Source organism: Berghia stephanieae, chromosome 4 (genome assembly GCF_034508935.2).
Source record: "Berghia stephanieae isolate SIO BIC M18660-M18661 chromosome 4, UCSD_Bste_1.3, whole genome shotgun sequence".
Classification (NCBI taxonomy): Eukaryota; Metazoa; Mollusca; class Gastropoda; order Nudibranchia; family Aeolidiidae; genus Berghia; species Berghia stephanieae.
The window spans coordinates 90,919,826-90,932,569 of record NC_088363.1 but is presented as its reverse complement, the minus strand read 5'-3'; the positions used below and the strand labels follow the sequence as shown (position 1 = coordinate 90,932,569).

Here is a 12,744-nt window from a genome sequence, read left to right as displayed (position 1 = left end):
CCCATGGATAAATGTAATACACAAACATTAAAACAAAAAAAACAAAAAACAAAAGCGAAATAAAACAAGCGAAAAGAAATCAAAACACACACATACAAAGCAACAACGGCAGCAGCAGCAACAACAACAATAATGACAACAACAGCGCTCCCCTCTCCCCCAATTTAAAAAAGTTACAAAATAAACAATTAAAAAAATTATATTGACATACTGCAGAGGGTCCATCAGGCATTCCAAAACCAGACACTCCGTGTACAGCAAATCCACTCGCTATCCATGACGTAATTGTGTCGGGTACAGATGCAATCACTGTGGCCTCTCCGTTGATGCTTGTATGATATAATAGTACTCGTCAGTTTATTGTATGAATTATATATTATCAAATTTGTTGAGTAGCTAAGCCGTTTAACCCTCTCCTTTCCAACAATAGGAAAATCGTCATATTCGTTACGATACAACCAACGTTTTTCTTAATTAAATTTCTTTTGTGCATCATAAAATTTAAAGAAAATGAACAGTGTGTTGTAGAGCATGTTTTGCTAAAGAAATTATGTATCGGAAGAACTTTACTGTTATTGTGTTTGAGTAAATTTTCTTTGTTATGTTAGCTGGGTGTGAAGTTTTGGGGAAAATCCTGAAATTGGCTGGTAAGGAGAGGGTTAGTGTTTGAATAATTAATAAGAGCTCATGTTATTAAAAGCTATAGAATGAAAACAATTCTTAGAATATTTGAAGAAAATGGTATTTTACAGTAAATTCTAAATATGTTGTATGGATATTTATTCTTTCAAAATTAACATCTATTACATCGGGCATTTCTACGGATTAATCATACTCAATGCACCTCACAAAACGATATCACGTTGGAGTAAGCCTGACGATTAGATACAAAATCTGAAGATTACCTTATGTAAATGTTGCTGCTCGAAGTTCGAAGAAATAAATAATAAAGTGATGGTTTATTCATCTTAACTATGCCACTACCGCATTATCTCATTCATTTGTAGTGTTTCATTCATCCTGTTTTGTTGATAAAGGGGAAACTCGAAACGTTCATTTGATCTGTTTTTATAATTAAATTGAAGCTTACATTCAATTTCACTTTATTATTTATTGAAGATTATCTTATAAAATTTGAGTTGAAATAAACTGCTATAATTGAGCAGATTGAGTTTTGTTTTCATTTCAAAACCCCGAAAGTTAAAAGATTTGATCATTTTCTCTCATTTATTTCATCCTGACGTAATAGCAGATTGAGACATTGAATCACATTTGTGACCCATCGTCTCAAAACGGTATTATGTCAAGGTTAATCCTCTTCTGAAAAGTGAATCTAGAAATAGATGAGAAAATGAACTTCGGAGTTTTCAGCAATCCAAGGAATAGTATGTGTTTTCCTTCATACTAAAGTGAAACTAACCCCAAATTTCGTGTTTGTGGCTATAAATTCAATTTCCAGCAACGACTTCATCCTGACATAATACCGCTTTGAAACGGTGGGTCACATTTGTGTGTCACAAGATGGCTGTCAACTTTAATCATTATCAAAACCCCTATTTCCAACCATCTTGGTTAGTTTCCTTTATCAAATCGAACAAAGGATGTAGCTTACCATGTTCTTATTTCTGTCCAGAGCCAGGTCTCTGGGAAGTTGGAACGGACTTTTTCAGGTTCTTTGAGAGATTGACTCGGAACTTCAGCTGCAGTATTTTTAGCCATAACTTCTTGAGCCATGGGCATCATAGTGGCCATCATCTGTGGATTATCTTAAGGGAAAAATGCATCAGAGTGTAAGATATTGTGGACAAATATTCAACTTTGTATTGCTAATTCACGGTTTTACTAGCTCGTTGTAAGAGCGGTAAATATTTCTCTTGGTGGACAACTTATGTTCAACATATTTTGCATTTGCACAATATTTATAGGCACAATTATTGTTTGACACCTGGGGCATCCAAATTTTATTCACTTTTCGGGACTGGAAAAATACTTGTAAAAGAAATTCTCCCTAATAATGGCTCATTCCCACTACGTCGCCGACACTAATAGGATCCAATAGTCTGATGTCACGTCTGCCCAGCAACGAGCAGCTTGGTTCTAAACAAAGAAAATTAGTACCCTTTTATTCTTCATGCTGGCTAGAACTTTTTCACATGTCATGTGATCAGAATGTATAAAAGTCACATTGTGATCAGATTTATAATGTTTTTCTCCTCTGGATACACTTTTATGCTCGTCAGAGAAATATTTCATCAGGGCATCAGCCATTGTTGCGATAGTTTAGAACCAGTTACTAAGTTACTATGCCTCATTACGAGGGAAGTGATGTCACGACTGTTGAAGCCTATTGAGACTTTTTTGAGAGGAGTCATTGAGACATGTCCTCAGAGTGACGGGGATCGAGTCTCATGGAATTTCATAGGACAAGAATGTTTGCCCCAACGTAATGAATTCAATTCAAGAAAATTGATATCTTTGACATTATATAAAATATGATGATTGGTGTAGGATAATAGTAATGGTTGTTTTGACCAGTATCGATTTTATTTCAAATTCATCACCCATCCACCCTTTTCTTTTTATAAAGAGAAAACCAGAAACCTCTACATCATTTTCGTTTTTAAAAAATATTAAACTTAACCAGTTAACTGTCGTACTCTGGAAAGTCACAAGCTTTAAAATTTGGTCAGAAAACTCGTCATTCAAATATCGATCTATTTGTAGGACCCTCATCTTGGCAAAACTTTCAAACCTGGGACAACGCTAGGTCCCAGGTTTGAGAGCTTTTATTGCCAAGATGAGGATCATTTGAAATTATCAATATTTGAAGGATGAGTTATTCAATTACATCTCTTCTTTTGTACTTTTTCTAGCTTATAGCAGCAAAACTGTCGTCTTTTATCCCTCCTTCAGGAAGATTAGATAAATGGGAACATATCATGGGTGCTACATTAGCTTTAAATGTCTCATTTATGATATTCAGATTTTATTGAATCGCTCTTTATTAGATTTCTGTTTTACCAGTCAGGGCACAGATTGAGAGGTCTTAGTCTTACATCATTAACCAGTTAAATGCCATCCTATGGAAAGACGTGTATTTTAAAAAATGGCCAGAAAACTCTTCCTCCAAATATCAATTAATCTAAACGACCCTCATCTTGGAAAAAACTCCCAAATCTGAGAACTCACAAGGTCCCATGTTTGGAAGTTTTGGCCTAGATGAGGCCAAATTTCTAAATACACGATTTTCAAGAGCACGGCAGTTAAGTGGTTAATGGAAAACAAAACCCTCTGCCAGGCTTATAAAATCAATCTTTTTCATGCATCACAGACGTGTATACATCATTTAATGACAGTCTTAACATATCCAAAATATTGTTGAGTGATATTCTTTAAAAAATGATATCAAGTCGATCATATTCATCATCTTAAATTCCCTTTATTCATCCCATCGGGGAAATTTGTCTCTAGGCTTGATTCCAAGGAAAGACTGGAATAACCCAGGCGTCAGCCGCAGTGCAGCGCCGCAAATTGAATTAGGGCGAGGTGACTTGCTCAAGGCCACACAGCGCAGTGGCGGGTGATCTAACTCGGTACCTTTCGGGTACCGCTGAGCCACGCTCCCTGTTGTTTGAATGAACCCCTGGCTAAATCAATTAAGTTCAAATTAAATAACGTGAACGATTTAATCCAATTTGGATTCACCCATCTGACCATATTCATATTTTTTAATACTTACTGTACTGAGGTGGAACATACTTATAAACTTCTGCATCCGTAATGACAATAACACCGGAATTCTGTTCGACGAAAAGATGATTGAAAAAAAAATTAGATGTAGTGTTATATATTGTCAAAATCATGATGGTATTGATATAGACAATGATGATGATGATGACGACGGTGATAACGATGATAAATGATGAAATCAACAGAAGTGTAGTTTATAGCAACAACAATAACACAGCAGTTGGTGCCGATTGTTTCTGACCGTAATAAAAAAAAAACAGACAGGGAGTGTCCTACATACAGTATTATAGAGTTATAAAATCCATGGTCAATGTACAGATAATCGGCTTTAAACTTTCATTTCACGAGTCAACAAATGAAAAATGGGAACTCTTAAATACCTCATTGAGAAAATATTTTTAAAACTTTAACCATTTAATATATTATGAAACCGTATTTTTTAATTCACACTGTTAAGCCATCATATGCAAACCGCCATGTTTCAGTACTTAATCATCACAATTTTCTTTCTCATCTACAACTTGGTTCCCTGTTCAATCATAGACTGATTAAGAAACAAACCCCTTATGATTTGTCATGTCTAAGGCTTACAGCAACGTTGTGCAGCTATGTGTATGACACTCACTTTCCGAACAAAAGGTCCTGGGTTCGAGCCTCGCTCGGCGCATAGTTGAGTCCTTGGAAAAGGCTCTTTACTCACATTCTCTCACCGTACTCTGGTGTAAAATGAGTTCCTGGCGGTTAACAGCGTTGTCTCTGTCTGAAAAAATTGTAATATCGCCTAACAGGCGTCATGTCTAGTCCTACGTGTTAAGTGTTGGTGTTGCTGTTGGCCAGGGACCCCTTGTAAAGCGCTTTGAGCACTTTTAGTGGATATTGCTCTATATAAATGCTCAATTTTTTTAAAAGGTCATTTATGATTTGTTTGATCGCACGAGGACATTAATCACGTTCATTGCAGCTTGACATTCACAATAATATAGACTTTGTGAATACTCGCAAATGTTGATTGAATCTAAAGGTAAAAATAAGATAAAAGATCAAAGGTGCAATAAACCAAATGAGATTTTTTAGCATATTCGTAAAGTTTTGTTTTATTCAACGTATATTCATTTACAGGCCTGATCACCCAAATTGTTATGGTCTCATTGTTGTAATGGAAATACTCTCAAACCAAAGCAAAATATTGTTCATTACAACAGTTAAATCAGGGCAATAAATGTGTTCAGTTATCAGACCTGCAGATATATGCACGTCAGTTTTATTACATCCTTAAGGCTCAAATACTTCATGTCATTATTCAGTATTATGTGAAAAACTTATATGAAGACATTATATGTGAATTAAGTTATTAAAAAAATAAATCCTGATTACTTCGAATATTTTCTTAGCGTCGCTTCCTCCATAGAAGATAGGGTATGGCATTCTCCTGAATTCACGGACAAAACCTCCTCCAAAGAAGGGCATTGGTCCTGGGTTGATGTGACCCCTGGATACGTAATCATACTCGTCGAGTTCGTCGTAAATCTATATAAGAGAGAACGGAAAAGATGGATAATAAATTGTATTTCTCATTGAATAAGAGAATTAAATAAATAATGACAATTTAAATGCATGCATTCATACTTACCTATGTACGTACATGCACAGCAACACATACACACACACACACACACACATATATACACCCACACTCACACACACACACACATATACACCCACACTCACACACACATACATATATATATATATATATATATATATATATATATATATATATATATATATAATATATATATATATATATAATTATGAGTGTTATTGGGTACTTGGAGGTATGAGAGTGCTCGATAATTAGAGCACATAAAAATAAATAAATTCACTCACGTATATGTCAGCCTAAATTAATCTTTCTATCCATATCATCTTAAACTACTCGTCATGAGTTCTTTTAAAAAGTAACTCGTCAATTCTAGGGGGGGGGGGGGGGGTTATTTATTACATATTATCTATTTTATAAATGTAGTCGAGCGAGCTCTTGAGCGCTCATCAGACCATGACATAAAATATAAAATACATACATCCACGCGCACCCATACACTCAATAGATGGATCAGGATTTCAACGATTTATCTCAACAACCTTTCTAAACCTAATCTACTGTTTAATCGGATCTTGTATTCTTCAAATACATTATTTATATATATATATATATATATATATATATATATATATTTTCTTTTCTCAATACCCCTACTTGTTGAGTATTCTCATTCTTCTTTGTAATAACTAAAGCTGCTTTAAATGCTTATATTATATCTGGTTTCATATGACCTTGGCCAAGTTTACTTGTACCTTTCATCGTCAATACTTATCCAAGGCACAATGGATTAAAAGTTTTATAAAATATTTTTTTCGAAAAGCATTTATTCAATTTTAATCAAAATAAATAAATAAATAAATAAAGAAATTAAGATATGATTGAAGAATATAATAAAATGGTTATAACAAGAAATGAAGTGAGTAGGAAAGTGCCAGAAGACAAAATAGAATAAAAACTTCGCGACAGCGATGGGGGCTTGGACCCGCGACCTTTCTGGTACGAGAACTCCGCCTGACCGGGGAGATTGTGACTCTACCGTATGAGCTATCCACGACCCCCCAAAAAAGGTCGCTTCAAATTCTAGTCTATTGAGAGCCACTCTCTCCCCGATAAAATGGTTCTTGCACATTTGAGATTGGAGCTCCAAAATCGTTCTCAATACAGCAATACCATGCCGCATTGTGATAAGGAACTCTTGGAATTACAAACTCAAAAACGCAAGAATTTTTTGATATCAATCTAAAGTCAGCTTTTAAGAAATCAATATGATGAATTATCATAAATAATCACTTCATACTTACTTCACTAGATGAAATGTCATTTCCGGAAGCCAAGAGAAGAACGCTTTGGTCGATGGCCAGCAGGAATGCGTGTGACCCTGGGTCAGCTTGGATGCGAAGTCTGACCTCATGTCCGGGCTCCACAATCGTATCACTCAATTCCATAGACATCTGCGACAAAGTTGATAGCAATGATATGGGTGATAATAATGATGATGATGATGATGATGATGATCATCATCAGCGTCATCATCAACAGCAGCAGCATTTATTATATTATATCTACTTATAATAATAATAATAATAATAATAATATAATAATAATAATAATAATAATAATAATAATAATAATAATAATAATAATAATTACTATTATTATTATCATTATTATCATCATCATCATCAATAGTATAATTACTTATACCATTTTAGCGAAATCTTAATAATAATGGGTGTCATTTTTCACCACGCAATTGTCTTGCAAAATTTTCCTCTATTCTTGGTTGTGACACAAAAAATTAATAATGGTTATCGTGGCTGTGGTTTCCGAAACACTGGTTAAGTTTTATACTCAATAATATTTGTAACGGCTACATGATTTCAGTTTATTCGTTATTCTACTAATATGGTGTGAAAGAATATTCTCTAGAATAAAAATATTATGAATGGAAATTTACGGATAACAATAATGAAAATTTGTTTGGACATACCGCAGTTAACTAAGACATGCGAGCTCTATATGAATAATTTTCTGAAAGTTGATAATTTAGATAGCAAATTAAATATAATTAAATGTTAAATCACCCTGATCCGTAGACTTGTGAAATGGCTGAACAAGAATGGACCAGAATCAAAAGAAAACAAAATGCAAACATATTGCTTGTTTTAAGACTTCACCTCTTCCACTACTACTTAAAGGGAATCTCATTCAACTCCTTTAGTGCAAATGAATTTGACTCTCATTTCTTCAAATTTCTGCAGTTTCAACCAATTTACCTGCACAAGGTGTTATGTTTGAGAGTTTTTGCCAAGATGAGGGTCATTTAGATTGATTGATATTTGAAGGACGATTTTCTTGACCAAATTTTTAAACACGGCAGTTAACTGGTTAATATTGGTTAGTATGGTTTTTCTTTGCTGAAAAAATTTTGAATTCAAAACAAATGCCTTTTGTTCTTAATTGACTTGACATACTTGACTTAAGCCTTAAAAAAAATTCCCATTATTTATCCCATAGGGGAAATTTGTCTTTAGCGTCTATTCCAAGGGAAGTCTGGAAAAATCCAGGCATCAGCCGCATTGCAGCGCCGCAAATTGAGCTAGGGCGAGGTGACATGCTCAAGGCCTAATAGCGCAGTGGGTAATCGAACTCGGTACCTTTTGGGTATGAAGTGAAGACCGTATCGCTGAGCCACTCTGCCCCATTTAGCCTCATGATTTCTTGTGGAACATAGGGCCGCAACACTACTCTTCCATCTGACTCGGATTTAGAGGTCTTCTTTATCTGGGCCCAAGTTTGTCCGGCTGCTTTCAAATCGGTCTCGATGCTTCGTCGCCATGTTTGCTTTGGTCAACCAACCCTCCTCTTTCCTTGCGGGCTCCAGTCCAAAGCCTGCCTGGTGATGTTGCTTGCAGACTTCCTGAGAGTATGGCCAATCCAGCCCCATTTCATTTTCTTTATCTCTGTTTCAATAGGTGACTGCTTCAGTTTTTGGAGCAGTTCTCCATTTGTGATGATAATTAGGATATTTCTGGGGCACCTGTTTCTGCATGCTTGAAGCTTGTTGTTCTTAATTGAAGCTACCATATTTTTAAAAATTTGATATTGTAGGACTAGAATAAAAAATGCAAAGTAAAAATCTTCCTTTAATATACCTTGTTCCTGAAGGCACCCGAGACATCAAAACTGATGCTGTCAGTGACAATCTCTCCATTAGATCTGAGGTAATACACAATAAGCCTGGCTGTGGGAGCCATGAACGAGATAGCTCGTAATGTGAAAGTGAAGTTAGACCTGTCCTCCCCTTTCAGAAACCCATTGTAGATCAACTCTCCTCGTGACATGATCTTGAAGATTGAAAGAGGAGTATCAAGGATTAATGTACAATTATTCCACAAAAAGGGTTTCACGGTTAGAATTTGCAATACCAAATCCCCATTTTGTAATTTAAAGAACATTGTAAAATATGATTGACCTAATAATATCAATAAACATTTTCATTAACAAAATAATACTTTGTAGATGTTAAGACTGTCATTAATTGATTGATTTGATGCATGAAAAAAATCGTTTCTATAAGCCCAACAGATTGTTCTGTTTACCATTAACCGATAATGTGAGTTAATCATACAATCTGCGCCTTCACTGGTAAAACTACAGAATTTAATAAAGAATGATTACTTGTCACATCCTTATATTATAAAACAATTTGGTGAAGGCGGCATCAGTTTTTAAAAATATATTTATGCTGTCTAAATTACATTATATTACACTTTATATGATTCTTCAAAACATCTTTATGTTTATATTGTTTCAAGGCCATCTAATACTTTTCATGTTATAAAAAAAAAACGGGAATCGTATACATTGACATCATCTATAAATTATGAGCTGAAACGATTTATCAAGTCACCGAATTACCTGGTAGCTGACTTCTTCCATTGGTTCAGTGGACTTGAGTTCAAAATCTATATCATCACCAGCCTGATTAAAAAAGTATTGATAAATGTAGTTATGAGAGATTTTCATAAATAAGTAGCAGGCATAAATAGAATAAATCTGGCAATTTCGTAAGATAAAAAAAAAAAGAATACCACCGCCGGGATCCCTTGAAGAAACATTGGTGTAAAGGGTGAATCACCAATGATGTCTAACTGAGCAAAAAGTAGTCCTTCATAATCATCTGACTGTATCCCGGTTTCTGTAGCGTGAAATGCACAGTAACACCTGCTTACTACATTTGGGATCGCTTTATTTCAACGGATACATTTCACGCCTATTTCTATTCTACCACTGTTTCCCCCCCCTCTTTTTTTTTTACCCACCAAATTTTTTTGCTTCGCTTTATTTTCCGCTCAATTTGGCACCCCTGAGTTACCAAGTGAACGCTTCTTTTTGTTTACACTCCAAGATATTTCTTCTACAGGGTACGTACCGAATATTTCACAATCGTAAATCTGGCTTTTTAGTAATGCATTTATTGCTTTTTGTTGTTGACTGAAGAAGGGTTTTTAGCCCGACACGTTCCGTGTTTGGTATTTTGTTCTTTTTTGTTTGTTGAAGCTGTTATTTTCATTTTTGTTTCTTACTTTTTACATTTGGGCTTGGATGCGAGTCTTTCATAAAGTACATTTGAATCTAACTGATCAGGTTACCCTATTACAACTACATTAATAAAGGATTAGAACAAAAATAAAACTTGATTGTATTGGAAACCACTGACTGTCCCAATGGAATAATTTATAGATTGATCATCAGGCTCTCAAAATAAACTCCATCTATTTGACATCAGAGCAACAGACAAGTTATAATTAACAACGTTAAAATAACTTGTTGTTTTAACTGAAATTCCAGTTTTGTGCTGCCCAAACATCTGCTGGTTCGAAATTATTGTTGTTTTGTTTTTTTCGCCGTTGATATTATTAGAGTATTAACATACATTAACATTACTATTATATTATTAATACGAGGTTGACCCTGGCACTGGTTGAATTGTGCGTAAAGACTAAAGACTCAATGAAAAAACAACAGAATTACCTGTATAGCCAATTTGGTCAGTATAAGAAGTTGTAAATAAGAGTTGGTTGGAGAATGGGACTTCTCTACAGTCATGGATGCAGACACACCCTCATATGTGGCCTTTGACGTGATAGAAAGTCATAATATTATTATCAAACTAATTTTAAGGAGGCAAATGAAATTCATTTATGATAACAAAGTCGTCCAAGGGAATGGAAGTTATTCAGGATTCTATTTTGTTAAACGGACAGTAGCAATTGCTTGGTGCCGATGGAATATCTCAAGATCCAAAGATCCGGAACCCCTCAATGCTGGATGGACAGAGGTAACTGAGTGCGAAGTATAATTTTTAAAAAAATTGAGCTTTTATACATTGTAATATTGTAATAACATGTGTAACCAAATGACAAATTGCCACTATTTTGAGGACAATAAAGATAAATTATTCTTTTTCATTGCTGTCCATTTAATGATATTGTTATAGATACAAAGATAAACTCCATGGACCTCATGTTTCTTCGGGATTTTGAATACAATGTATTACAATGCATTCTAAAGAGAACTAATTGCGTGGAAATTATTCTACTCTAAGGACGGTAATGATTTATTACCCATGTCTTACCCATACGCGAGAGTTAGAAGATAGGGATCGTTACCAAAGTCGTGTTTATTGTCATCAGCACCGTAATTACTCTTTTTTTACTTCTGATTTTCCTTCGCCTCCTCAGTCCCCTTTTTTTCTCCCCTTTGCTCTCCTCCTCTCCCTCCGCCTCATCCTCCACCTTCTCTCACCACAACCACAACTAATGACATCAGTATCATCACTTTATTCTCGATAATCACAACGACTACCATCACATCAACCACTATCGCCACCGCCTTCATCATCATCATCATCGTCGTCATCACCATCACCATTATCGTCATCATTATCATTATCATCGACGTCACTGTCCAAATCAATAACAGGACCAGCTCTACCCAGAGCAGCATCAGTGTCAATGCCTTAATATAATAATATATATAATAATAATATATACATAATAATATATAATATAATATTATTATTCTTACCTGCATGTAGACAGAGCTGGCACTGTTTTTGATGGCAGAAGGGAATGCGACCATTCCATTCTCAGGTACGGTCAGCTCTAGATCGGGCAGATACTCATATCTTGTGTTTGGAGGAGCGAAGTACCATTGTGCAACATAGTCGTCATAATATGGTTGTTGTGGGACTTCAATGGACAGCTTGATTGAAATTTTCACCTTCTTATCACTGAGTGGCAGTGGTAAGTCATCTGGTTGAGATACTTTCAGCTGTCAAGGGAGAAAATTGTGATGACTGATGAGTTGTTATGGAAAATTATCTACTATTAAAATATATAAGATTAATGTATTCATGCACATTTTCTGTTTTTCACAATACTTTATGCGTTTCATTGTGCTTAATTTATATTTTTATTGTGATTTTATAAATAACACAACTTATAAAAATAAACATAGGTTAATCATTTAATAGATTTAAAACATTTTGATGATAACTCAAACATACTAGTCTCCTCTTGTTTTATTTTGTTTGCTCTTAGTTTAAAAACATGTTTTTGCTTGTTTATTCATCTTTTTACTATGTATTATTCCCCGACATCAATCTTAAAAAAAAGCCATATTACACAATATTTCTCCTCTGTTCTTTAAATCTATTTTTCTAACATGTTACTCCATCTCCTTTCCTTCCATGTATCCTAAAATTATTTTCGATTAACAAACTCAAATGATTTATTTGCCTCTTGGCGAATAAAAAAGTGCCAATAACAAGTTTTGCCTTCCATGCTTAGTCAAGCTAAATTTCACATTTTCACAAAGAAATAAATAACAATGTGAAATTGAATGTAAGCTTCAATTTAATATACAAAAACAGATAAAATGGGCGTTTCGGGTTTCCCCTTTATCAACAAAACAGGATGAATGAAACACTACATCTGAATGAGATAATTTGATTATGTCATTCGTCTGTTGTGTTTCATTCATCCTGTTTTGTTGATAAAGGGGAAACCCGAAACGTTCATTTTATCAGTTTTCATATTTTAAATTGAAGCTTACATTCAATTTCTCATTGTTGTTTATTTCTTTGAGCTTCGAGCAGCAACATTTACATTTTAACAAAGAAGACAAAGCCACTGATCATCATATATGATTTGCCACTTTTTCACTCCAATGCCTCTTAATTGACAATACTCAACAATTACAACCACACGCAGCCACTAATAAAGTAATCAATCAAAAGCAATGTATTGGTGCTATGCATTTATGCAAAACATTCACCTGCTCTGCTCGCCTGATGAATCGTACCATGACAGAAAAATTACACT

The 12,744-nt window shown here is 34.6% G+C and overlaps 1 protein-coding gene across 3 annotated transcripts in view; it reads right to left on the bottom strand.

Annotated features, from left to right (window-relative positions):
* Positions 1-12,744, bottom strand: part of LOC144971552 (CD109 antigen-like) — a 66,384-nt gene that overhangs the window by 25,757 nt on the left and 27,883 nt on the right. For all 3 annotated transcript variants that reach the window (XM_078912572.1, XM_078912574.1, XM_078912575.1), the window contains 9 exons: positions 11,447-11,692; positions 10,391-10,492; positions 9,275-9,337; positions 8,509-8,700; positions 6,655-6,804; positions 5,125-5,277; positions 3,740-3,800; positions 1,613-1,766; positions 212-329 (listed from right to left, as the gene is read on the bottom strand). In XM_078912572.1, the coding sequence (XP_078768698.1) occupies positions 212-329; positions 1,613-1,766; positions 3,740-3,800; positions 5,125-5,277; positions 6,655-6,804; positions 8,509-8,700; positions 9,275-9,337; positions 10,391-10,492; positions 11,447-11,692 (1,239 nt within the window). The remainder of the gene's footprint in view (positions 1-211; positions 330-1,612; positions 1,767-3,739; positions 3,801-5,124; positions 5,278-6,654; positions 6,805-8,508; positions 8,701-9,274; positions 9,338-10,390; positions 10,493-11,446; positions 11,693-12,744) is intronic.